At 63.4% G+C, this 23,689-nt stretch overlaps 9 protein-coding genes across 9 annotated transcripts; 3 read left to right on the forward strand and 6 right to left on the reverse strand.

The window, feature by feature from the left end:
* Nucleotides 1-604: 604 nt before the first annotated feature.
* Nucleotides 605-1,562, forward strand: Q8F55_001878 (uncharacterized protein; the record flags this gene model as incomplete). The annotated part of the gene is made up of 5 exons (XM_069350493.1): nt 605-787; nt 856-911; nt 1,174-1,230; nt 1,305-1,408; nt 1,513-1,562. 5 exons carry the CDS (start codon nt 605-607, stop codon nt 1,560-1,562), a joined length of 450 nt encoding a protein of 149 aa, XP_069210879.1.
* Nucleotides 1,563-2,249: 687 nt separating this feature from the next.
* On the reverse strand, nt 2,250-3,643 carry Q8F55_001879 (uncharacterized protein; the record flags this gene model as incomplete). Its single annotated transcript, XM_069350494.1, has 5 exons — nt 2,250-2,846; nt 2,914-3,013; nt 3,063-3,174; nt 3,231-3,293; nt 3,406-3,643. The coding sequence occupies 5 exons, from the start codon at nt 3,641-3,643 to the stop codon at nt 2,250-2,252; spliced, it is 1,110 nt and encodes a 369-aa protein (XP_069210880.1).
* A 1,492-nt stretch (nt 3,644-5,135) lies between these two features.
* On the reverse strand, nt 5,136-5,483 carry Q8F55_001880 (uncharacterized protein; the record flags this gene model as incomplete). Its single annotated transcript, XM_069350495.1, has 1 exon — nt 5,136-5,483. The coding sequence occupies one exon, from the start codon at nt 5,481-5,483 to the stop codon at nt 5,136-5,138; it is 348 nt and encodes a 115-aa protein (XP_069210881.1).
* Nucleotides 5,484-6,021: 538 nt separating this feature from the next.
* Q8F55_001881 (uncharacterized protein) lies at nt 6,022-10,604 on the forward strand (the record flags this gene model as incomplete). The annotated part of the gene is made up of 4 exons (XM_069350496.1): nt 6,022-6,078; nt 6,179-6,913; nt 6,949-7,470; nt 7,506-10,604. 4 exons carry the CDS (start codon nt 6,022-6,024, stop codon nt 10,602-10,604), a joined length of 4,413 nt encoding a protein of 1,470 aa, XP_069210882.1.
* Nucleotides 10,605-10,705: 101 nt separating this feature from the next.
* Q8F55_001882 (uncharacterized protein) lies at nt 10,706-12,811 on the reverse strand (the record flags this gene model as incomplete). Its single annotated transcript, XM_069350497.1, has 10 exons — nt 10,706-10,821; nt 10,861-11,110; nt 11,145-11,613; nt 11,657-11,864; nt 11,903-11,943; nt 11,978-12,177; nt 12,213-12,307; nt 12,343-12,468; nt 12,506-12,525; nt 12,564-12,811. 10 exons carry the CDS (start codon nt 12,809-12,811, stop codon nt 10,706-10,708), a joined length of 1,773 nt encoding a protein of 590 aa, XP_069210883.1.
* Nucleotides 12,812-13,505: 694 nt separating this feature from the next.
* PRP40 (U1 snRNP protein) lies at nt 13,506-15,874 on the forward strand (the record flags this gene model as incomplete). Its single annotated transcript, XM_069350498.1, has 8 exons — nt 13,506-13,544; nt 13,591-13,677; nt 13,726-13,737; nt 13,782-13,865; nt 13,913-14,013; nt 14,052-14,349; nt 14,389-15,216; nt 15,278-15,874. 8 exons carry the CDS (start codon nt 13,506-13,508, stop codon nt 15,872-15,874), a joined length of 2,046 nt encoding a protein of 681 aa, XP_069210884.1.
* A 113-nt stretch (nt 15,875-15,987) lies between these two features.
* PRP43 (DEAH-box ATP-dependent RNA helicase prp43) lies at nt 15,988-18,508 on the reverse strand (the record flags this gene model as incomplete). The annotated part of the gene is made up of 5 exons (XM_069350499.1): nt 15,988-17,595; nt 17,649-17,854; nt 17,905-18,202; nt 18,244-18,388; nt 18,435-18,508. The coding sequence occupies 5 exons, from the start codon at nt 18,506-18,508 to the stop codon at nt 15,988-15,990; spliced, it is 2,331 nt and encodes a 776-aa protein (XP_069210885.1).
* Nucleotides 18,509-18,769: 261 nt separating this feature from the next.
* On the reverse strand, nt 18,770-21,606 carry Q8F55_001885 (uncharacterized protein; the record flags this gene model as incomplete). The annotated part of the gene is made up of 3 exons (XM_069350500.1): nt 18,770-19,470; nt 19,509-21,374; nt 21,573-21,606. 3 exons carry the CDS (start codon nt 21,604-21,606, stop codon nt 18,770-18,772), a joined length of 2,601 nt encoding a protein of 866 aa, XP_069210886.1.
* A 350-nt stretch (nt 21,607-21,956) lies between these two features.
* On the reverse strand, nt 21,957-23,509 carry Q8F55_001886 (uncharacterized protein; the record flags this gene model as incomplete). The annotated part of the gene is made up of 2 exons (XM_069350501.1): nt 21,957-23,062; nt 23,107-23,509. The coding sequence occupies 2 exons, from the start codon at nt 23,507-23,509 to the stop codon at nt 21,957-21,959; spliced, it is 1,509 nt and encodes a 502-aa protein (XP_069210887.1).
* Nucleotides 23,510-23,689: the final 180 nt, after the last annotated feature.

Below are 23,689 nucleotides of genomic sequence, written 5' to 3' on the forward strand. Positions count from 1 at the left end.
GTGCGCTTCTTGACTGTCGGTGCCTGCCAGACACCCGACGTCCCTCCCCCTCGGCAGCGCTGCCCAGCCCAATCAAACCCGCCGCAGGAATCATGCATCAGTGCGAGAAGAAGCCGCACCGAGCGGGCGCACAGTCCGTCGCCAACCGTGAGATAGGTGCAGGGTCAGTTTGTGGGTGCGCAACAGGGGGCAGAAGCGAGCGAGGGGAGCGAGGGAGCGAGGGGGAGGGGGGGATCGAGAGGCAGGCGCGAAGAACAGGCGGGGGGAAGCGTCGCGCGATGTGTCTTGTTGTCGTCACTGTCGTCGTGGCCTTGTTCGCAGCGGCGGACAATGGGACGCTCACAGGCCTTGGTGGGTTTGAAAGGAGGGGACAGTGTGCGCCGGGGAATGGGTGGGACCCAGAGGCGGTCACGTCTGGTCCATCGTCTTGTTGTTGCTCGTTGGCTAATAGTGGGTGAAGGCGCCACTCGCTGCCTGCCTGCGCCTGCCATTTTGGCCCCGCCGCCACCCACCCACCCACGGTATCCACGCCACTACGTCACTGGCTCCCAGCAACAACAACAACCCCATCTCGCACCTCCCTCTCACTCACTTCTAACCGACAATGCAGTCCCAGACAGCGACCCCGTCGTCTGCATCCTCGGCGCCGACCTCGCCACCACCAGCAGAGCCCACGGCAATCACCCTCCTCTCCCGATTATGCCCGACGACAGCGTCCACCCTCGACCTGCATCACGTGCCCGCCGACAAGCCGGTATTCTCCTGTGCAAAGTGCTCCGAGGTGCTCGTGCGTGTCTTGCTGCAGTACAGCTCCTGCAGGGGGGTCAATGAGCGACACCTACTCATGCATCGCAGGCGCTTCAGGACGAGCTCGTCTCGAAGGCGTTCATGGGCCGCTCGGGGCGTGCGTAGTGAGTTTTGTCCTGCCCTGCTCCCTCCCCCGGCCCCCCTTCCTTTGGACTCCAAGCCTCCCCCTGTCCCCTGGTACCTTCATCTATCATTGAGCTCGCGAGGCCTGCCTGCTCGCTCGCGCTCGCTGCCTCGCTTGTCGGGCTCACTGCCTCCCGGTATGCCGGAGGAACTCTGCCGTCCGGCCGATGCCAGCAGCTGCAGCTGCAGCACCCCAGATCCCCGCGCCCCTGCACCCACCAGGAACCCACTTACGCTCTGCAGCCTTATGAACTCTACGATCAACACGCGCCTCGGCAAGCGCGAGGAGCGCAAGCTGATGTCAGCGTCGTTTGGTCCGCGCGCGCGGGCCGAGCCTGGCCCGAGGGCCCGAGGGGCAGGGCTGACCAGCGCAGGACGGGAAAGCACACGGTCGCAGACCTGCACTGCGCGTCGTGCGGACAGGAGCTCGGGTGGATGTACATCAAGGCACCCAACGGCGAGCAGCGGTACAAGGAGGGTGGGTACCCCCAACGCACGACTGCGACACGGCGCTGATCATTGGCGTACTGGACTGGGCTGATCCCCTTCGCAACTCTCACGCCTCTTCGCTTGCCGAGACAGGCCGCTACATCCTTGAAGATGCACAGATCGTCAAGGAGAACAACTGGTAGCGGTGCTGCTGGCTGGCTGGCCGGCCGCCGTCCCCGCCAAGGCGGGAGATCTCACCCCACCCCACCCCACCCGCGGTTGTTTACACACCGCTTGTATCATCGCCCCGCTCCAGACACGTTGTAAGCCCCACTACTTGTACACCAGGGCATTGTACCTAGCTCGCCTTATGCCTATGCGCCGAGAGCAACGTCCAAGGCGCGCCGCGCCCGCGCACCCGCGCGCCGCGCGCCGCCCAGTGGCCTGAGCGTTGCGCCAATGTGCCAGATCTGGACGAGAACGATCTGTGCCACGCACACATGGTCATGGCGACATGAACTTAACAGGGACTGTTTGTCCGGCTCCCTGACGACGTGACGCGCGGCGCATGGCGCAAGGCAGCAGAGACTGCAGCAGCTCCGAGGCGGGATGCATCGCTACTACGGTATGCGATGAGGTCAGAGTCGGAGTGCTCGGAATGATTCCAGTATTAGGGCAGCAAAGGATTTGCGCCGTGGGGGACGGCCGAACGGCCGTGATGATGAATGCGGGGAAATGCAGTGGTGGTGGAGAAATCGGGCTTGTTGTACAATGCGGGGCGTCGGACTTGGTCGCCGCCGCCGCCGCAGCTGCGGGGCTGCTGCAGCGCTGGGCGCCGGTGCCTGCGCGCCTGCTTGCCTCATAGATAACAAGCAGGGCGGCGACGCACCTCACAGGCGCAGCGTCTCGGGCATAGCAACAATGTCAAAGCTGCCGGCCTCCTTCTCGAGGTAATCTCTCTCCTCCTGGCCCTTCTTGACATAGTGCCACGAGTAGTTGCGCGAGTCGAGGAAAGGGAGGATGTACGACGAGAGCGTGGGCTTGAGCACCTTTTGCCTGTCGGCGACCAGGTCGCCCTTGACCTCGCGCCACAGCTCGGGCTTGTCGCTGATGATAGAGTAGATGCCCCAGCGCGCGCAGTTGATCATCTCCTCGCGGCCGTTGACGGTCCACGTGCAGATCTCCTTGCCGGCCTTGCGGCACTCCTCGCGGAACGCGGCGCCGTCGGCCGACGCGAGCGGGTGGTACCACACGCTGAAGCCGTGGCACTTGTCGTAAAAGTACTTGCGCACCTGGGGGATGCTCATCGAGATGCAGAAGCGCTTGAGGTCGGGCAGAATGTCGGCGGCCGGCTCGATAAACTTGGGGTGCCACAGGCCGAGGACGAGGCGCGGGGCGAGCTTGGTCTTCCACTCTTCATACTGCTCCAGCTCACTCTTGATGAGCCCAAACAGCTTGACCGGGTCGTTCTCGACCTTGCAGTCGATCTGTACCCGGGGCCAGAGGGCCCATCGTCAGCGAGACACATGACGCAGGCTGGGGGTTGCAACTGACATTGAGCTTGACGTGCTGGTTCTCGGGCTTCATGAGCAGGTCGATGACCTGCTGGAAGCGCGGGATGGGCTGCGACGGCTGCTCGAGGGTGCGCACGTGCCTAGACAGGATTAGCCACGCGGGCACGACAGCAACGCATGCACACTCACTCGAGCACGCCGGTCCACGGCTGGTCGTGCAGCTTGCCCTTGCCGTCGGTGGTGCGGTCGAGGTTGGGGTCGTGGAACATGACGAGGACGTTGTCGGCCGTGATGTGGACGTCTGGGGGCGCGGGCGTCAGTTGCCACCTGTGTGCTGTGGCAGCGGGCGCAGCTCACCCGTCTCGATGCCGTCGGCGCCAGCCTTGCAGGCCTCGGTGAACGACATGATCGTGTTCTCGGCTGTGCTCGTGTGAGTGGGTGTTGCGCTGCTACACTGTCTGTCTACGCACGGAAAGACGCCGAAGCCTGGGACGGTGAGTCAGCACCGCACAGCATCGTCACCGGCCATCACCGCCACTTACACCACGGTGTCCCCAGCACTCGGGCATGCGCCATGCCGGCGCGGCGGGGTTGAGCGAGAGCTCCTTGTCGACCGGCAGGAGGGCGGGCGAGACGAGGGCCTCAAAGGCGGGCGAAGCGCTGGCGCTGTCGGCCTCGAGCACGGGGGTGCGCTCGAGGGACGGGAGCGAGGCCAGGGGCGGGCGGAGCTCGGCAGCGGCGCCGGTGGTGGGAGCGGTCGTCGTCGACATTACGGGCAGGATGGGTGAGTGCAGTAGTCTAGAGTCTATGTGTCCCTATTATATGCCAGACGTTTGGTCGGCGGGATGTCGGGGACGGAATGCGAGTGGAGGCGTGGAGGCGGGGAACGGTGGCCACGAACGTGTGTTGTTGTTGTGATGTCGTGTGCTAGTGTCTGTCCCAATAAACGTGATCGGGCGGGGACGACGAGTACGTAGTCTGCAGCGGCTGTAGACGACTCTGAGGGGGATGGATAAGGACGGGGAGGAGCGAGGTATGGCGGGGCTCGTCACAATCCGCAATCCGTAGTAGCTTGTTGTTGTTGTTGTCTTTGTCGTCGGCGAACGCGACAGTGGAGGTGGGCGGTGGAGGGGGGGGGGGTGGGCAGCGGTGAGACAGTAGCGGCGGCGAAGCTATACACAGCGAGAGCCGAGTGAGTGAGTGAGTGGATGGGCAGTCGACGTCGCGATGCATCAGCACGCCTCTTGATATGCGAGTGGATGCATGGCTGGGTGCCCGGCCGAGTCGAGCACAGCGACATCGCTCTTCGCTTGTTGTGTGGCAAAAATTTGGTATTGCAGTCGTAGTTTCATATCTCTGCGCGGTCCTAGGTTGCCGAGCAGTGCAGCGCAGCGTGCATGCACGCCGGGGGTCGTCCCGCCTGCTGGTCCATACGCCGCCGCTCTACGCGCTGGTTGTGCAGCAGCGCAGCACTGTTCAGGAAAGAGCAAGGGAGGTTGTCGTCGACATTTGGAAATGAGACGACCAGGCATAACCAAATGTGCCTGGCCGCGCTCGCGAGCCAGTTGGCAGACGTTTCCAGATGCACCAGCACTCCGACGACATCGGGGATGCGAGGGATGCGGGGAGTTGGCCATTGCTCTGAATGGCAGGCGCATGCATTGTCGCCTGTTCTGGCACTGGCGGGCCACTTGGCCCACTGGCCCACTCTCGTCCCGAGACGTGCGGGTCAGCGCCACACGACACGGCCATGTCCGCAAACTCGGAGGAGTGGATCTACCCCGCAAGTCGCGGCAGTCACCGCCGACTGCCGACGCGGGATCGGGTCGGGTGGGCAGCTGGGCAGCTGACGGCCGGCAGGCTCCAGCTCCAGCTCGCTTGGCGCAGATGCATCGGCCAGGCCAGGCCAGTGGAGCTGCAGGCCGGCGACATCAGCTGCCCGCGGCGTGGAGCATGCACAAAGTCAAAGTCAATCGGCCGCCAAGACCTCGCGTCTGGCACATGGTCCCATCTGGGCGAGATGAAGATCGGCCGGAGGAACGACTTCGAGCAGGGCGGCACGTGACGCCGATGACTGTTGCTGCGATGGCTGTTGGCTCGGCGCACTGTCGGGGTGCATGACTGAGGACCAGCTGCATAGGTGCAAGTGTAGTGGTCGGCGTGTCGGCGCGTCGGCGTACATCCTCGCCCGTGGCCCTCCCAGCCGAGCTCAGCACCGCCCTCATGCATAGTCTCGGCGGTGCAATCCCTCCGTGGGCCTCGCTACAACTTCCCTCCCCTTCGTCCCATATCATACGCGCGCTCCACCTTCGCAATGCGCACAGCATAGTGGTCGTACCACGCCTCGCGGCCCCTCCTCTGCGCGGTGAGGTGCTCCCCGACCGCCTTCCACGCGGCAATGTCGTCCAGCGTGCGCCAGTACGACACGGTGATGCCGAGCCCGTCGGCGCCGCGCGCGCTCTCGACGCCCAGGAAGCCCGGCTGCTGGGACGCGAGCGCGACCATGCGGTCCGCCGTCGCGCCGTACGTGTCGGACGTGTCGTCCGCGCGCCGGGTCGAGGTGAAGATGACGGCGTAGTACGGCGGGGTGAGGTGCGGTGCGAAGGCCATTGTGCAGGCGAGCACGGGGTGCGAGTTGACGATGTACGCGGGTCAGGTCCAAGGCTGGGGCGGAGATGTTAACAGGGCATCCTGCTCGCAGAGTAGGCGCGACTCGATGCAAGCCGAGGGTTGTCGAGTCGAGAGAGAGAGAGAGAGAGTCGAAAACAAGGCGCCGTGACGTACGAGATAACCATAGCCGACATGGGCGCCGAGGGGCATCGGGTGCTGGCTACATGACCATTGAAGCTCAATGTTCTCCTAGGGCCATTCTCCTCGCTCGCCATCATCTTTGTCAACCCTCTTGCATACACATGCATCAACAGCAAGCCATCGAATGGGTGTAGCTCGTACAGTGGCCCCCTTCACGTGACTGCCACGCGGGTGCCACACAGACACCACGTTTGTTGACCTTCCACGCGTCTGCTCTGCTTCCGTCACTCATGAATGACCGCCGCGACAGAGCCAGCCAGCGACCCCCCGACCAGACCACAACGTCGAGCTCAAGGACACCTCACTACGCATCGACGGATCACGCCCCACGCCCAGCATGTCCGAGAAGGCAGATGCAGAGCGCAAGGCCAAGGCCGAGCGCGCCAAGAAGCTGGTGAGTTGGGCATCATCGCTGCGCGTCTCCCGCGCGATCTCGACCACCTTCCCCTGCCAACTTGGACCGCAACGCAGATCAGACGCGCTGACACGCCCAGCTCGCCCAAAGGCGCAAGGACAAGGAAAAGAAGGCAGCTGCTGCGAGCGGAACCGCGACGCCCGCGAGCCCCGCCGCCACCGCCGCCGACGGCGCTGCCGACTCGCCCCGCCCGAGCTTGAGCTTGGCCGACGATGTCCGTGCCGAGGTGGCCGGGGGCAAGGGGGACGAGCCGGTCCCCGAGCCAGCGCCGGCCAAGGGCGATACCGTGTCCAAGGCCAAATCGCCCGAGCCCGAGTCCAAGGCCAAGTCGCCCGAGCCCGAGCCGACGCGCCGCGAGTCCGACAGCAATGCCAACCTCCAGGCAACCGTGTCGCTCCTTATCACGGAGCGCTCCGAGCTGCAGACCAAGGTCGCCGAGCTACAGAAGCGTGTCTCGGCCGCCGAGTCCGACTCGCAGCTGCTCGCCGAGGCGCGCACCGTCACGTCCCGGCTCGAGGAGGAGAAGCAGGCGTTGAGCGAGGAGAAGGCGGCGCTGGCGTCCAAGCTCTCGGACGCGCAGGCGCAGGTCAAGAAGGGCGACGAAGTCAAGGCTGCGCTGGACAAGTCGCGCAAGGACGTCGAGGCCGCCAAGAAGGAGACGGAGGACGCGCTGGCCGCCAAGCAGAAGCTCGAGGCGGACAAGGCCGACGCCGCGTCCAAGGAGGGCGAGCGCGTGGCTGAGCTCGAGAAGGCACGCGACCGTGCCCAGGAGCGCGAGGGGGTACTGGAGGCTGAGGTTGGGCGGTTGAAGCTGGTGGGTTTGCGATTGGGTTGGGGCTAACCGTTCAGAGCCACACCGACGCGTCGAAGAAGCTCGGCGTGGCGGAGAAGGAGCTCACCGAGCTGCGCGCGTCGTCGACCAAGACGGCAGACGAGCTCAAGACGTTGACGTCTTCGCACGAGGCCCTGAGAAAAGAGCACGACACATTGTCAGGCGAGCACTCGACGCTCAAGGCGTCGCACACCGACTTGACATCGACCCACGACAAGCTCAAGGGCGAGCACGACACGTCGTCCAAGTCGCTCAAGACGTCCGAGGGTTCGCTGAAGAAGACATCAGCCGAGCTGGAGAAGACCAAGGCGTCGCTGTCGCAGGCGACCAAGCGCGCCGAGGCGGCCGAGAAGAAGCGCGACGCGCTGCACAACGACAATGGCGAGCTTGTGAAGCAGCTCGAGGAGGTCCGAGGCCGTGTCGTCCAGGTCATGGAGGAGAAGGCCGAGCTCGCGGCCAGCGTCGACAGCTGGGAGACCAAGCACAAGTCGCTCGACAAGCAGCGGGGCGAGCTGGATACCGAGCTCAAGGCTGTCAAGGTGGGTTGCGTATGAGGGCGGTGCTGACCCGGCAGGTTGAGGCAGACAAGGTGTCGGGCCTGAACGAGCGCGTCGAGGCCCTGGTGGCCGAGGTTGCCGCGTTGACGGAGAAGAACAAGGACGCTACGACGGCACATGGAAAGCTGGAGGGAGAGCACAAGGCGGCCAAGGGCGACTTGGAAGCTGCGCTCTCCAAGGCGGCCGAGCAGGAGAAGAGCCTGGCGTCGCTGCAAAAGTCGCTGGATGCCGCCGAGGCCACGTCCCGACTGCTCCGTGAGGAGGGCAAGACGGCGTCCGAGACGATCAAGAAGCACGAGGCGTCGCTTGCGGGCCTCAAGGCCGACCTCGACAAGGCGACGGCTGCTGCCAAGGAGCAGGACAAGGTGCTCGCTGGCGTGCGCAAGGAGCTCGAGGCGTCCCAGGCGACTGCAAGCAAGCATGAGGCCGCCGTCACCAGCACCAAGAAGGAGCTGGAGGCATCGCAGGCCGCTGCGAGCAAGCACGAGGCTGCCGTCGCAAGCACCAAGAAGGAGCTCGAGGCGTCGCAGGCCGCTGCAAGCAAGCACGAGGCCGCCGTCACCAGCACCAAGAAGGAGCTCGACGCCGCCCAGTCTACGGTCAAGGAGCACGAGGGGAAGATCAAGAGCCTGGGCTCTGATCTTGAGGCGGCCAAGAAATTGGCAGGCGAGCACGACTCGACCGCCAAGTCGCTCAAGAAGGACCTTGAGGCGTCCACCAAGGAGGCCAAGGACAAGGACGCGGAGCTCGCCGCCGTCACTAAAGACCTTGAGGCGTCCAAGGCCACCACCAAGGAGCACGAGGCGAACCTCGCGTCGTTGACCAAGGACCGTGATGCCGCCCACAAGACGATCAAGGAGCACGAGGGCAAGATTGCGAGCTTGGGCAAGGACCTCGACGCCGCCAAGAAGTTGTCGTCCGACCACGAGTCCAAGGCTGCGGGCTTGGCCAAGGACCTTGAGGCGTCGAAGAAGCTCGCCGGCGAACACGAGGCCAAGGTCGCATCCGTGTCGAAGGACCTTGAAGCGTCCCAAAAGACTGTCAAGGACCACGAGGGCAAGATCAAGGGTTTGACCTCGGATCTTGAGGTGGCGAAGAAGGCGTCCTCGGAGCACGAGTCCAAGGCCGCGACTTTGGCGACGGAGCTCGAGGCTTCGCGCAAGACTTCAGACGAGCATGACACCAAGGCCAAGGCGCTGGCTAAGGACCTTGACGCCGCGCGCAAGACTTCAGAGGAGCACGAGGCCAAGGCCAAGTCGCTGGCCAAGGACCTCGATGCGGCCAAGAAGGTGTCGTCGGAGCACGAGTCCAAGGGCAAGACATTGTCCAAGGACCTCGACGCGTCGAAGAAGCTTGTTGGAGAGCACGAGACCAAGATCAAGTCGCTCACCACGGACCTCGATGCCTCGAAGAAGACGTCAACGGAGCACGAGACGAACGCAAAGAAGCTCGGCGACGACCTCGAGGCATCGCGCAAGACCGTTTCGGATCACGAAGCCACGGCAAAGAAGCTCAAGGCAGACCTCGAGGCGTCGAAGAAGACGATCAAGGAGCACGAGTCAAAGGCCAAGTCGCTTACAAAGGACCTTGACGCGTCGCGTGTCACTGTCAAGGACCACGAGACCAGCATCGCCACGCTTACGGCCGACCTCGAGGCCTCGCAGAAGCTTGCGAGTGAGCACGAGGCTAGTGTCCAGTCACTCAAGACGGATCTCGATATCGCCCATGCCACGGCTGCGGAGCACAAGGAGAACGCCGACAAGTCGGGCAATGCTTCGTCCGAGCTCGCCTCGTCCTTGGCAGGCATCAAGAAGGACCTGGAGGACTCGCGCAAGACTTCCAAGACGCACGAGGCGGCCGGGGCCAAGCTGAAGAAGGAGCTCGATGAGTCCAAGAAGACGACCAAGGAGCGGGATACGACCATCGCCTCGCTCCGCAGCGATGTCGAGGACCTGCGCAAGACAACAATAGACAACCAGGATACTATCTCGACGCTCAAGTCTGACCTCGAAGACAAGGACAGTGCGACCAAGGCGTACGAGAAGAGCATCGCCTCGCTCAAGTCGGATCTCGAGAAGTCGCAGAGCAAGGCCAAGGAGCACGAGGCCAGCGCGTCGTCCCTAAAGGCGGACCTGGACGAGTCGACCACAAAGGCCAAGGCGGCCGACGAGGAGGTGTCGTCGCTGCGCAGTGAAATCGAGAACCTCCGCCTCAGTGGTATCAAGTCGCAGGACTCGGCGCAGACGCTGCAGGGCGACTTGGAAGAGTCGCGCGCGGCAGCCAAGAAGCACAAGGCGGAGGCGGAGGCTGCGAAGAAGGAGAGCGAAGCTGCTGCAGCCAAGGCCAAGGCTGACGCCGAGTCGGCGCGCAAGGCGCACGAGGCCGCGCTGGCGAAGAGCAAGTCGGAGCATGACGCTGCCGTGGCCAAGCACAAGGCCGAGCTGGATACGACCCGAGCGACGGCGGCGGCGCACGAGGCGACGGTCGCCGAGCACACGACGACGATTGCCTCGCTACGCTCTGACCTGGACGCGGCGCGTGCCAAGGCGACCGAGTCGGCGACCAACGGCGGCGCGGCATCAGACGCGCTCGCCACCGCGCAGGCCCAGCACGCGCTGGAGATTTCCGACCTGCAGGCGCAGGTGCGCAAGCTCGAGACGTCGTCCCACGCGGCGTCGTCGCGGGCGCACGAGCTCGCGCGGCAGCTCACCGACCTGCAGGCGAGCCACGCCGAACTGCAGGCCGAGTACGAGGCTGCGGCGACGTCACGCTCTCGGCCGAGCAGCGGCATCTTCTTCGCGTCGGAGAACGAGCCGCCGCGCGAGTCGACACGCGCGCCACGCGGCGTCGACGCCAACCTCCCCGCGGCGCTGCGGCACAAGCGCGCCGTGTCGCTCAACGCGCTCAAGGCGCGCATGGAGCCGCGCTCCCACCTCGCACGCAAGGCGAGCAACTTATCCGTCCTGAGCGAGGACGGCGACGGCAACGGCGCCGACGCGACCAACGGAAGCGACGGGGCCGCCACGCCAAGACGGCACTGGCACCAGCCACGCCAGTTTGGCGACGAGATCATGTACTGCTGCGCGGCGTGCAAGGGGGATCTGATCACGCTGTAGGTAGCGGGTGTGGCGCGCACCGGAAGGAGTCATATAGAGCTGTTTGTCATACATCATCACCCCTGCACTGCATGATGCAATTGTCTAGTATATCGCCTAGCCTAGCCCGCGAACGTGCTGTCGTCAATCTCGATGCCGAGCTCCTCGCGCGCCATGGTCTCCATCTGCTTCTGGAGCTCCTCCTCCCAGCCCAGGTTGTTGCGGTACGGCAGCCACCCTGGTTGTCAGCTCCTCTGCTCAGGCGGGCACGACGCACTGTTGCGGAAGTTTGTCCAGCGGAAGAGGGCGTCGATCGCCCAGACCGTGACGCGGAAGAGCACCATCTCCCACCGGTCGTGCAGCCACGTGCGGAGGCCCACGGCGCGCAGCGTGCGGCTGCCCGTCAGGCTGTTGGCCCACCCGCGTGCCGCCCACTCGGCCGTGATGTTGACGCGCGACGACGGCGAGCCGAGCGTCTGGTTGTTGGCCTGCATCATGCGCTGGCAGCGGCCTAGCAGGATGAGTTCCTGGGGTCAGTGGCATGCGGGAGGGGCTACCCACCCGAGGGATGAACTTCTCGTTCTCCAGGATGACCTTGAGCTGCTTCTTGACCTCGAGCTGCTGGTGGTACTTGCTCAGCTTCTTGCGCTCCGTCTTCTCGCCCGTCTTCTTGATCTCAGCCGGGCGAAGGAGGATGGCCGACGCGAACATGTTGGGGTCGAGGCCGAAGCCCCACTTCTTGCCGATCTCCTCGACCTTGGGCACGTCGAGCACAAACAGCGAGCGCCACAGCGTCGCGTACTCGTTGCGGAACTGCTCCCGCAGCGTAATGTACAGGCCGTGGTCGAGCACGATGAGCTGCGGCTTGCCGCGCTTGGTCGGGTGCGGGCGCACGAGGATGTTGCCCGGGTGCGGGTCGCAGTGGACAAAGCCCCACGAAAAGGTCATGGCTGCGTTGAGCGCTATCGCCAGGTCCATCACGTCGCGCGGCTTGAGGCCCCAGGCTTCGATCTGCGCCTTGTCCGTCAGGCTGCGGGTGAGCTACACTCCGACAATAGGACAGCTTGACCCACCGGCAGCCGTCGACCCATTCCATGACCAATATCCGGTCGCTCTCGGGGTATCCCTCCTCCTTGCCGTAGACTTTCGGCACCATGATGTCGTCGCGCAGCTCGGGCGTCTGCGACAGATACTCGGCGCACTTGCGCGCGTTGCGCGCCTCGCGGTTGAACGACGTCTCGTGCCGCATCTGCTCCGAGACGTACTTGGCCACAAAGTACACTGGTAGGTTAGAGGCAGAGTACACTCAAGGAACCTACATGGCAGGTCGAATGCCTTCTGTGCGAGGTACATCAGTGTCCTGTCGTTAGCTCTGCCGCGCGCTATTCTCCCACCTGTAGGAGAACAGATCCAGGTCCATCTGCTTGGCGATGGCAGGCTTCTGCACTTTGACGGCTACAACACGGTCAGGGTTACCAACAACCGCCTTGAGCGTCGCCTTGTGCACCTGGGCGACTGAGGCCGACGCCACGGCTTCGGGGGAGAACGTCTCGAAGATGTCCATCGGGTCGATCCCGAGGTCGGCTTTGAACACCTGCCGGTGAGCGTTGCCCCTGCGCACCAACTCACCCCAACCACCTCCTCGTATGGCACTGAGGGGGCCCGGTCAAATACGTGTGCAAACGCTTCCCGGTACGGCTTTGGCAGCATCGACGCTTGTAGGCCTGCTGTCAGCTCCGTCCCCCTACCTCCGGCTTACCAATCGCCTGCCCCAGCTTGAGGTACATGCCCTGGTTGGTGTCTACGACCCAGCGGAGCCGGTTCGCGACGCGCGTGTGCAGGCTCTCGATCTCGTCCGACTTCTCAGGCTTGAAGTTGATTTTATCTGGGGTCAGTCGAGCAACCAGGGGGCGGCAACTCACAGTCGAGCGTGGAGATCAGGCTGGCGTCAGTGCTGCTGGCGCCCCAAAGCCCACGTACCCAATGTACGCCGTGCGCAAGCTCCTCGTCACCGCGCTCGCGTTGTACTCCCTGTCGGCGAGGAAGGCGCCGGTGCCCACGATCCCGAGGACCACGGCCCGGCCGCCCCACTTTGCCGCCCGCGATCGTGGTGGCCGCGGCGGCAGGGGCTTGGCGTGCGGCGGGTTGCGTGCATGCCGCGGTGCTTCAGAGTGTATCTTCCTAGCTGTAAGCTCGGCCCGCGCTCGTAGTAATACGCGAGGCCGCATGGTTGTGAGTTGTGGTCGAAAGGCAGAACGGGAGGGATGGTGTTATTGTTGTGGGGCTCGTTGCCGCCCGCCCGCACGCCGCCCGCCGACCCACTCGGTTCGGCATCACGACGCGCAATGACGGTTCAGCCAGGCACGGCGCCCGCGGCCGATGCCGACGACTACTGTTATCAGACCTTGGCGCGTCATAAAGTGCGTCGGGTTGTGTATAGTGTGGGTCACGACAAACTTGGCCACTGCTCATGATGATCAGTGTTCAAGGACATGGTTGGGATCAAGATACGAGATGTACTTTTCTCTGGGTCGACAAAGCAAGGGTTGAGCGGCTGAGTTGTCATCCAGCTGCTGCACCGCCGGCAGCATGTCTGAAATGGTTCCCCCTTTCCTCCTCCCCCAGACCCCGAGACAAACTCACCTTGGGTACATGGGCTGAGCCATCGTTCATACTTGTACTAGAATTGATTTCAGCAATGCATGCGTCACTCAGAGTTGTTTCAAACGGATTGTTGACGGTTGCAGTCATGTCGCTCACCAAGGCCGCCGCAAACAGCTCTTGGTGGTAGGGCGGAAGCAAATTCCACTCAACATTGAAAGTGCAGTCACCCCTTTGTGTTTCGAACGACAACCGCGACTCAACTGCAACCTCTCACCTCCCTACTCATCCACATCGAACCTCAGCAAGCTCGAGACAGCCATGTCGGCATCACCAGCTCCAGAGGCTCAGTCTCAATGGGTACGTGCGGCCCATGAACCGAATCCAGAGCTCACACCCCGCATAGAAGGAGTACAAAAACTCGGAGGGTCGCATCTACTGGTCGCATGCCGTCACGAAGCAGTCGGTATGGGAGAAGCCAGAGGAGCTGAGGGTGAGTACGATGACCTCGCGTTAGATGTGATTACTGACGTGCTCCCAGACTCCCTTCGAGGTGCGTTTCCCAAGCAGATGCGCGAGCCGAACTGACCGGAACAGCGGGCTATGGCCAAGACGCCTTGGAAGCAGTTCACCTCACGCGGCAAGGCGTACTACGTCAACTCGTCAACCAAGGAGACGGTGGTGCGTAGATTTACCGGCTTGCATGGGTGTGATGCTGACGCTGCCAGTGGAACTTACCGCAAGAGCTCGAGGCCCTGCAGCAGAAGGTCGAGGCTGAGGAGATCGCGAGGAAGGAGCGCGAGCACCTCAAGGCGACTGGCCAGGCTTCGTGAGTTGACGACCTGACATTCACAACTAACAATGCAGCCCAACACCCTCTGCTAGCTCCAGAGCGTCCTCGCCCGACTACAACGAGCCGTCGACCGCGCTCACCCGCTTCCGGTCTCCCGGAAGCCGCGCGCCGCCAGTCGAAGTCGAAACTGTCACCATTCCTCACGGCGGATTCCAGAAGGTTGAGGAAGCTGAGGCTGCATTTATCCACCTCCTCAAGCGCGAGGGCATCGACGAGACATGGACTTGGGACCAGACCATGCGGAAGGTCGTTCTGGACCCCCTCTACAAGGCCCTAGACACCTTGGCCCAGAAGAAGGCCGCGTATGAGAAGGTTCGTGGGGAGAACTTGGCGGTGACTGACCCACCCCAGTGGCTTGACACCCTGGCAAAGGAGAAGCAGCAGCAGCGGGACGCGCGTATCGCCGAGCTCCGACCTCACCTCACCCGTCTGTTCACCCACTCTGGCGTGATCAAGAGCTACTCGACAATGAAGACGGCGGACAAGGCCTTCGCGACGGACAAGTATTGGCGCCGTGCGAAGCCTGATGAGCGTCGATTCATTCTGGAAGAGTACACGTCCAAGCTGCGTGCTCGCGAGGTCCAGGCGCGAAAGGATGTCAAGGCGAGGAACATATCGACGTTGACCAAGCTTGTCAAGGATCTGGATATTACCGTCACGACACGGTGGAGGGACGCGCACGGCATCATTACGCGTTCCGACGCGTTCCGTGCCAGCACTGATCTCAAGACCATGGAAACCCTCGACATCCTCAACGTGTACGACGACTACTCTAAGCAGCTGGAGAAGGAGTTCAACGAGGAGTCTAAGCGCTTGAAGACCGAGTACAGGCGCCGCCTTCGCAAGGCCCGTGATGCGTTCAAAGAGCTCCTCAGTGAACTGAAGGAGAAGGGCGACTTAACGCGCAACTCCAAGTGGAAGGAGACGCTGCCGGAGATCAAGGCGGATGAGCGGTTCACAAACCTCGTGGGCCTGCCTGGCTCGACACCGCTTGACCTCTGGATGGACGCTGTCGACGACTTGCAGATCGCCGCCGAGGAGGTCGCTGCTAAGATTGAGGGAAGACTTGGTGCCCCGGTCAAGCTTGAAACGTCAGCCGAGGAGTTCGAGAAGCTGTACGAGGAGTCCAAGCTGGGCAATGAGTTCTCGGCCGAGGAACGCAAGGACGCTCTCGATGTGGTGAGTTTGAATGTACCGGGAGGGCATCGCTGACGTTTAGATCCACGCCCGTCTCGCCAAGGCCGCCGCCGACGAGCAGCGCCGTGCCGAACGCAAGCGCCGACACAGAATAGAAGACCTCCGCGACGCAATGCGCAAGGTCCAGCGTCATATCGAGGCCGACACTACGTACGAGGCTGCCCTGCCGCACATTCAGGAGCTTCAGGAGTTCAAGGATATCCCCGAGGAGGAGGACCGCAAGGCGGCATTTGAGAAGTTCACACGCCGCTTGCGTGAGAAGGAGCGCGGGGGGGAGAGCTCGTCGCCGCGGCGCAAGGACCGCGAGAGGGATCCCTCGAGCAGCGGGCGGGACCGCCGCGACTACAGGATGGACGTGGACGACGACCGCGACCGTAGGCGTGAGCGCGACTATCGCGACCGTGATCGTGATCGGGACCGCACCGACCGCGACTGGCGTGCGGCGCGCGACGACCGTCGTGAGCGAGACCGCGACCGTGACTATCGTCGCCGCGACGACCACCGCGACCGTGACCGCGAGCGCTCACGTCGCGAGCGTGACCGCGAGGCAGACGACCGTGATGCCAAGCGCAGGCGAGTGTCGGATGCCGGCTCGGCCACACGCACCGGCAACGAAGAGCGGGAGGAGGGAGAAATTTAGGGGCGATGGGTTGTTTGTCTATGCCCAACCTTGGGCGAGATGCATAATATGGAAAACGAAATGCTGGTTACGGACAGGGTCGTATTACAGGTGCCAAAACTCGTCTCTTCTCTCTAGTGGCGCTCCTTGCGCTTCTTCTTCTTGTCCTCACGCGACAGCTTCTTGTCGAGAGACTTGTTGATGACGCGCTCGAGTGCGCGGCGGGTCTCTGCGTCGGTAAAGGTTTTGGGGTCAAAGTACTCTGGCGCGTTCTCGATCAACCACTCTGGTCGGACCTCGGTGACGGTGCGGATGAAGTTTGCCGTCGTGAGGACAAACTCGTTGTAGATGACCCAGTCGGGCGTGTGGTCGAGGCCACACGACAGGTGGAGACGGACGACCTGGTTGTCCTTGATGGTCTGGTACGAGTTCTTGTCGGCCTTGCGAGCGACCTGCATGAAGAAGCCCGAGGCGAGCGCCTGGCGGATGTTGTTCCAGTAGTTCTTGTCCTCGAACGCAGTGGACACGAGGTCGAGGTCAAACTTCTCCATACTGCGCTTGAGCTGCGTGCGCACATTGTCGGCCTGGATCAGTGATCGCTGGTTGAGGTAGTTCTGCCAGCACCAGTTCTTGGCGTCGTGCTCGTTCTGCTTGTACGCATGGTAAACGTTGAGCAGGGTCAAGTGGTCGCCGTCGGGGTGCGTGAACTGGGCCTTGGCCATGTCGGCCTCCTTGCGCTGGTTGGAGGGGCGCATGAAGACGTTGGGGACCGAGAGCATGGCGGTGAGCGAGAGGATCTCGTTGCTGCAGTTGAACTCGGGCGAGACGATGAGCATCTTGGCGAGCTGGGGGTCAAGCGGGACCTCAGCCATGAGTCGGCCGAGCTCGGTCAGGTTGCCCTCGTCGTCGAGCGCCTTGAGGTAGTGCAGCAGCTCGAGAGCACGCATGATGGTCTCGGGGGCGGGAGCGTCCATGTAGTCGAAGTGAACCAGGTCCTTGATGCCGAGCTTGAGGAGCTCGAGCACCGTGTTGGCCAGGTTTGAGCGCAGGATTTCGGGGTGCGTCTGCTCCTCGAGCTCCTTGACAAAGTCCTTCTCGGTGTAGAGGCGGAAGCACTTGCCGGGACGGGTACGACCGGCACGACCCGCGCGCTGCATGGCCGATGCCTTGGAGATGGGCGAGACGAGCAGCGACTCGACACGGATTCGGGGGTTGTAGACCTTCTGCTTGCAGAATCCGGGGTCGACAACGTACACGATACCGTCGATGGTGAGCGACGTTTCGGCAATGTTGGTCGACACGACAATCTTGCGGCCTGCAAGGCCCGAGCGGCTGGGAGGTGGTGCGGGGTCGAAGATACGCTGCTGCTGGTGCGGGGGGAGGGACGAGTAGAGCGGCACGACGAGCAAAGGACCCGCCATGCCCTTGTTTGCCAGCTCCTCTCCTTCGGCTCGAATCTTCTTACACGCATCTTCGATCTCTTCTTCACCAGTCAAGAAGAGCAGCACGTCGCCCTCGTCCTCGGCCTGGTGGATGAACAGCACCGTCCTGATGGCGGCCTCGACGTAGTCCTGCTCGGGCTCCTGGGTGAAGAACGTCTCGACGGGGAAAGTACGACCCGAGACGCGCACGACGGGTGCGAGGCCGGAGGGCGTGTGGTCGCCGAAGTAGCGGGCAAACTTCTCAATGTCGAGGGTGGCGGACATGACGATGATCTTGAGGTCGGCACGACGCTTGGCAATCTGCACAGATCAGTACAAGCCCTTCTTCACGGGCCACGGGCCCAGTCACTCACGTCCTTGAGCAAACCCATGAGGATGTCGGTGGCGAGGGTACGTTCGTGCGCCTCGTCGAGGATGATGGTTGAGTAGCGCTCGAGCATCGGGTCGTTCATGGCCTCACGGAGGAGCATACCGTCGGTCATGTACTTGAGGAAGGTAGTGCCTTGCTCGGTCATGTCCTCGAAACGGATCGAGTAACCGACCTGCTTTCCGAGCTGGACTGGGGGGGTCAGCGAGTGCCCCAAACAGAATACCGTGCCCACTACTCACCGTCCATCTCGTCCGCGACACGCTTGGCGACCGACATGGCAGCGACACGACGCGGCTGGGTACACGCGACCATCTTGCCGCGGAGGTGGGGCAGGTCCGAGTAGCAGACGAACTGGGGAATCTGCGTCGTCTTTCCGGATCCGGTCTGGCCCTCCATCACCGTGATCTGGTTCTCGGTGAAGACGGAGAGGAACTCGTCCATCTTGTCGTAGACGGGGAGCTTCTTGCGGCCCTCAAGGATCTTCTTGTACGACGGCGAGAAGGGCGCGAGGCCCTTGAACGGGTTGTAGTCGCCGTCCTGGAGCGTCAGCACTTGTCCCGCCTCCTGCTAGCACCCACCATGATCTTCTTGGCCTGCGCCGTCGTCACCTTGCGCGGCACGAGCCCGGCGAGCGGGTTCTCGACCTTGCCGTTCGACGCCGAGGCGTAGCCGTTTGCATCGCCCGCGGGGCTCTGCGCGCGCTTGTCGTTGCTCAGGTGCGCGCTGGGGCCGTTAGCAACAACAACAGGCAGAGCGGCACCACACTCACAGGTACGGGTTCTCCTTGGGCGTCGAGGCGCCCGGGGTCGACGGCTTGGAGCGCTTGGCGGGTGGCTCGGACATTGTTGGCTGATCTCGAGCTTGCTGCAGTGCACCCCAGGTGAGATAGAGTTGATGAAGAGGCGAGGTGGTTGCACTGTGAGCATTCAGACATCCTTGGGCGGCAAAAACCACTGAACTTCTGCGGCAGGCAGGCCTATTTCAGGGTCCAATTCTTAGGCGCACAACGCCACTCCACGCGCCTACAGTCCATCAGTGTACAGTGTTGGCCATGTTCAACACGTACATGCATACAATCCGTCACAACGAGGACCAGAGCTATGCTCAGTCGCTCATGTCGTTGGTACTTTCAACTTCGTCGTCATCATCTACCCCGCCCATGTCGTCGGCAAACGTGCCGGGCTCCTCGATGCTCTCGGGGTCGGATACCGAGCCGTGGATCGACTCCATGTCGTGGTCGCCTGGGCTATGCACAGATTCGGGTTGCGTCTCCGCCGGTGGAGGAGTGCGCTCGCCACTGTCCGACTCGCTGCTGTTTTCTTCGCGTGGTGTGAGGGCGGGTTTGACCTCTCGGGGTGTTGGAGCGGCGTGGGCGTAGCTGTCGCGACTCTCGTCGTCGCTGTCGCTGCCGTCGGACGCGTACTTCTCCTCCCGTGGCGTAGGAGCATGCTTGACCTCCCGCGGGGTTGGTGCGTAGCCCTGTGCTCCAGCGCCGTCGCTCGCATTGTCGTCCTGGCCATCCCCTTCCCCGCCGTAGTAGTCCCACTCGTCGGCGAGCGGCGCCACATCACCCTCTCTGTCGGAGTCACTAGGGTCGAGTTGCTCAAAGTCGACATCGCCCTCCTCATCGCTGCTAGTGTGCAGGAGGATCTCGTCCGAGTCGTCCCCGTCCCGAACAAGAGCGCTGCTCTTGTAGCCTCGGGCCTCCTTCTGCTTCCGCTTCCTCGCCATATTCTCTGCCATGATGCGTTGGAATCGTCGTTTCCTCCGCGCTGTCTCGGCATCGATAGCAAGAGACCTATACGCTGGGGTGTCAGTGCCGCTCGACATCCGTTAGACATACCTTCTTGTGCCGTGAGCAAATCCCCAAGCCCCTCGGTATCCGTTTCGCTGCGTCGGCGCTTCCGCGGGACGGTGGTCTTCATCCCGTTGACGCCAGCCTCGTCTCCGTTGTGATCATCGTCAGGCACATCTTCGAGCCACGGTGTAGTGTCGATGACGGTATCTGGGTCGTTCTTCTCCACCGCCGCCCATAGCTCCGCCATGAGGATCTTGTCGAGCTCGGTGTCTGCCTCGTCGAGGGCAGCGTCCATCTCCTCGTCCTCAACGTCCGTCTCAGAGGACTCCGGCCCGGCGTCAGGCGCATCGTCAGCGGCTTGTGGCTCAAGGCCCCAGAATGACGACCAGGGCGGGAGGTCGTCGTGTCGTTCGCGGGGAGAGGCGGGGTCGCTCCGTGCAGAAGGCGTAGCTGGCGTGGCTGCTCTTGACGGCGGTCGTGACGGCGACGCTGGTGTGCTGGCTCTAGAGCCAGAACGAGATGCGCCACTCGGTGCGGGGGACCCAGGCGCTTCGCTTGGTGCTTCGTCCACCGCGTCTCTCGGCGCTGGGGATCCCGGCACAGAGGCGCTGTCGTCGTCCACCCCATTTGCCTGCGCCGCGTCGCCCGCCGCAACCCACCCGCTGACGATGTCCGAGAGGACGGCGTACGGCCTGCGCTCGCCGCGCAGCGCCCTAGCCTCGTGGACGTGCTCCACCTCGATCTCCTCCGACCCCGTCAGGAGCGCCTGCTGCTCGGCCAGCAAAATCGTCTCGTAGACCAGCGGCTTGAGGTACACGAGTAGCTCGGCGTAGAGCTGGGCGATGAGCTCGAACGAGACCGTGTCAGTCGATGCGGCGGTGCGCTCGCGCACCAGCTCCATGAGCTCGGCGATACGCGAGCAGTCGAAAATGTCCCAGCCCTGCGTCGACATGTGCGTGTGCACGCCGAGCTGCTTGATCCGCGCCAAGTCGTCGTCGACCACATCCGCCGCCTCCACCTCCTTCTTCGCCTCCCAGACGCCCCGCTTGGACAGAACGTTCTTGAGCGCCTTCTCCTTGTCGGTCGTGAGCACGAACGCTTCGTCCGGCCCGCCGGCCTGCTCGATCTTCTCCGCCGTCCAGCCCTGCTCGAGCAGCCGTTTGCGGCGGTACGCTTGTCGCCCGGATCGCCGTGCGACGAGATTCCGCAGCCGCTTCTTCTCCACTGCGTTTCGATCTCGCTTCGGAATGGCCTGCAGCTGTTCAATTTCGATATTGTCCTGTTCGATCGGGTCGGGTTCGTGTTGCTCGCTCTCGTTCTCCCTCGCCTCACGGAGCAGGGCTAGCTCGGCGTCGTTCAGCGCCCGGTCGATGTCGTACAGCTTCCCCGGGCCGATCTCCTCCCCCCACATGGCCAAATCGCTCCGGGGCACAGCAGGCGCAGTGGCACGCAGGACAGCCTGCTCCACCGCCTCGCCGAGCTCGTCCTCGAGCGCGGCCCACTCGCTGTCGACCTCGAGCGCGCCCGACGCAAATACACGGTCGCGCCACTCGCGCGCGTCGTCGTTCGTGCCGCGCCGCCGGCGCCGCGTGCGCACAGCGTACGCCAGGCAGTCGAGGTAGATCTGGACCTCGGCCTGGGTTTTCCGCACCTCCTCCGCGATGAGGTCGGGGCGCAGGCGCGAGTGCCGGGCCAAGGACGCGAAGAACGCGCCCTTCTCTCTCCGCGTCCACGTCGTCAGGCCAGGCGGGTAGATGGACACGCCGAGCTTGCCGTGCTGCCCGGTCGCGTCGGTGCGCAACGAGGAAATGTGGGCCGAAATGTCGGCATAGTACCAGTCGAAGCCGTGCGGCTCTTGCTCGCTCCGCTGGCGAGATCGTCGCGGGCGTGATGGCCCTGCCTCGGCGTTGTCTGCGCGCGTCAGCGTTGGAGAGAGGAAAACCCACTGTCTAGCAAGCTTTGGGGAGTTGGGCGTGCCCCCGCTATTGGAGACGCCGCCGCCTCGCCATCCCTCATCCCCGCTGGAGCAGACGTGCTGGAGTTGAGGTTGGGAGTGGAGATGGATGAGTGACGAGATGGATCGTCTGCAGCTTAGTCGAGGTTTCAAACATTTGGCGACTGGGGTCCCCGCAGTTGTTGACATGATTTTGCTCCCGCCGGACAACGGCGTCGGCTTCGAGGCGGTCGCAGGAGGTGTGTTGATGTGAGGTAGCATGCTCGGTCGACCCGTGGGACGCAGCCTCATGGGGACGTGACTGGCAGGGCCAGAGATGTAAAAGAAAGGGGATAACGGCAGCCCCCAACGACGCTGACAGTGCCCCACTGGCCGCTCCTCTCCAAGCTCTTTGGCCGGCCCCTCGACGCAGTACCACAACATTCATATCCCCATACACAACCGGAACGATAAACTACAGTCGCTTTTGAAACGATGGCTCTGCCATCTATGGGTATGGTGTCTAATCATCCAAGCACAGCACTCCAGGGCTCCGTCTCCTAGTAGCCGTCAAGCTCAGGGGGGTCGTCGTTCTCATCCACTCGCGTGCTGACCAGCTCGCCCGTGTACTTCATGCGCACGGCCATGCGGATACGCTCCTCCCACTCCCGGAACCACTCGCCCTCGCGCCTGCCGAGGAGGTAGTGGATGCCCCTGGGTCCGCGGTGGAGGAAGGGCGCGCGCGGGACCTCGGGGTGAAGCTTGAACATGGCCGGGAGGCGGTCACGGGCGTGGTCGATGCTCTCAGCGGGGAACGTCGATGGGAGCGGAGGGTAGACCTTCATGCCGTAGCTCGCCACGGCAACCTCGTACGGGCCGCCGCCGTAGGGCGAGAGGCGCTGCCAGACCCAGATGATCGGGTAGATGAGGGTGACACAGAGGATGATGAACCAGAACTGGTTGTTGATGATGCGGACAAGCCAGTTGTCGGGGCGCACCGTGACCTGGTAGTACTCGTCGAACTGGTAGTCGATGTGGATGTTGTAGCCCTCAAGCATGCTGTCGTAGCCGGTCGAGAGGATGGCCCTCTCGATGGCCAGTTTGACATTGGCGAGGTCCCAGCCCCAGATGGACTTGGAGAGCGTGAAGCTCTTCAGGATTCCCGGGTCGGCGCAGTACGCCTCACACCACTGGCGGAGGGGAGTCTCGTCGTCTGCGTGCGCCTGCCCGCCGAGGAGAGCCTCCTCGTCGTGGCCGAGCGCGATCGACGCCGACGGCACTCTGTTGTACGTCGTGCGGAACTCCTCATCCGCGTCCATGTCGGACCAGGGGGCGCGTCCGCGCTCCACAATGAACTTGGACCACGCATCCCAGCGCTTGTTCTCGCTCCATGACGCAGCCTTTCCTCGGCTCACGTTGCCGGCGAAGGCGTTGGGGGCGACCGCAGTGCCGTACGTGCGCTGGAAGCCGCCGCGGTAAGCGGGCACATGGGCGCGCTTCGCCTGGAGGTGGACGTTGGCGTAGTTGTCCTTGTGCTCGAGATTCGGCGTCAGGTCGATCGTAAAGTCAAAGTCGACGACCGTGTACTTTGTCCCAGCGTGCACATGCTGCGGCGAGCCGTTGGACAGGACCATGCCCGAGTGCGATGCCGTCTCCTGGTGGGTTCCTGCCGCCGTCAGCATTTTACCTTTCCCCCACCCACGCACTCACCCTTGCAGCGGATCACGACCTTGGGGTGCTGGAGCGCCTGGGCGCGGATAAAGTCGTACAGGACGGCGGGGTCGTTGAGCTGCTTGTCCCAGCTCTCGATGCGCTTGGTGGCGGTGCCAGTGATGTGCGTCTCGATGGTGGGCAGCTCGCCGGCGCGCGTGCGCGGGATCATGGGCTCGCCGTTGGGCGGGCCCGCGAAGAGCGGGTCCATGGCCTCTGGCCACGCGCGGGACGGGCCGGCCGCCGCGGCGCCGCTCGAACTGCCACCCGCGACCGAGGGCGCAGAGGCCGACGGCGTCGAGATGCTGTCATAGGATGGCGGCACGTCGTCGAGCAGGCCGTACCCGCCCGAAGCGGAGGGCGACGTGCCCTCTGACGACGCTGTGAGGGGGTTGAACACCATTGTGCAGTGGTGGTGGGTGTATGGTGCAGTGAGAGCCGTTGGGGGAAGAAGAACTGGTCGCGCTTGCGCGTCGCGGTGGGCTTTAACCTGGCAGGCGGCGCCGAGGCTGTGCAACTCGCAGCGTCATTTTGGGTGGGTGGGTCCCATTTCGGCTCCGCGACCTTGGCTGGCTTGGAATTT

Source organism: Vanrija albida (assembly GCF_041260175.1).
Source record: "Vanrija albida strain AlHP1 chromosome Unknown contig_2, whole genome shotgun sequence".
Taxonomy (NCBI): domain Eukaryota; kingdom Fungi; phylum Basidiomycota; class Tremellomycetes; order Trichosporonales; family Trichosporonaceae; genus Vanrija; species Vanrija albida.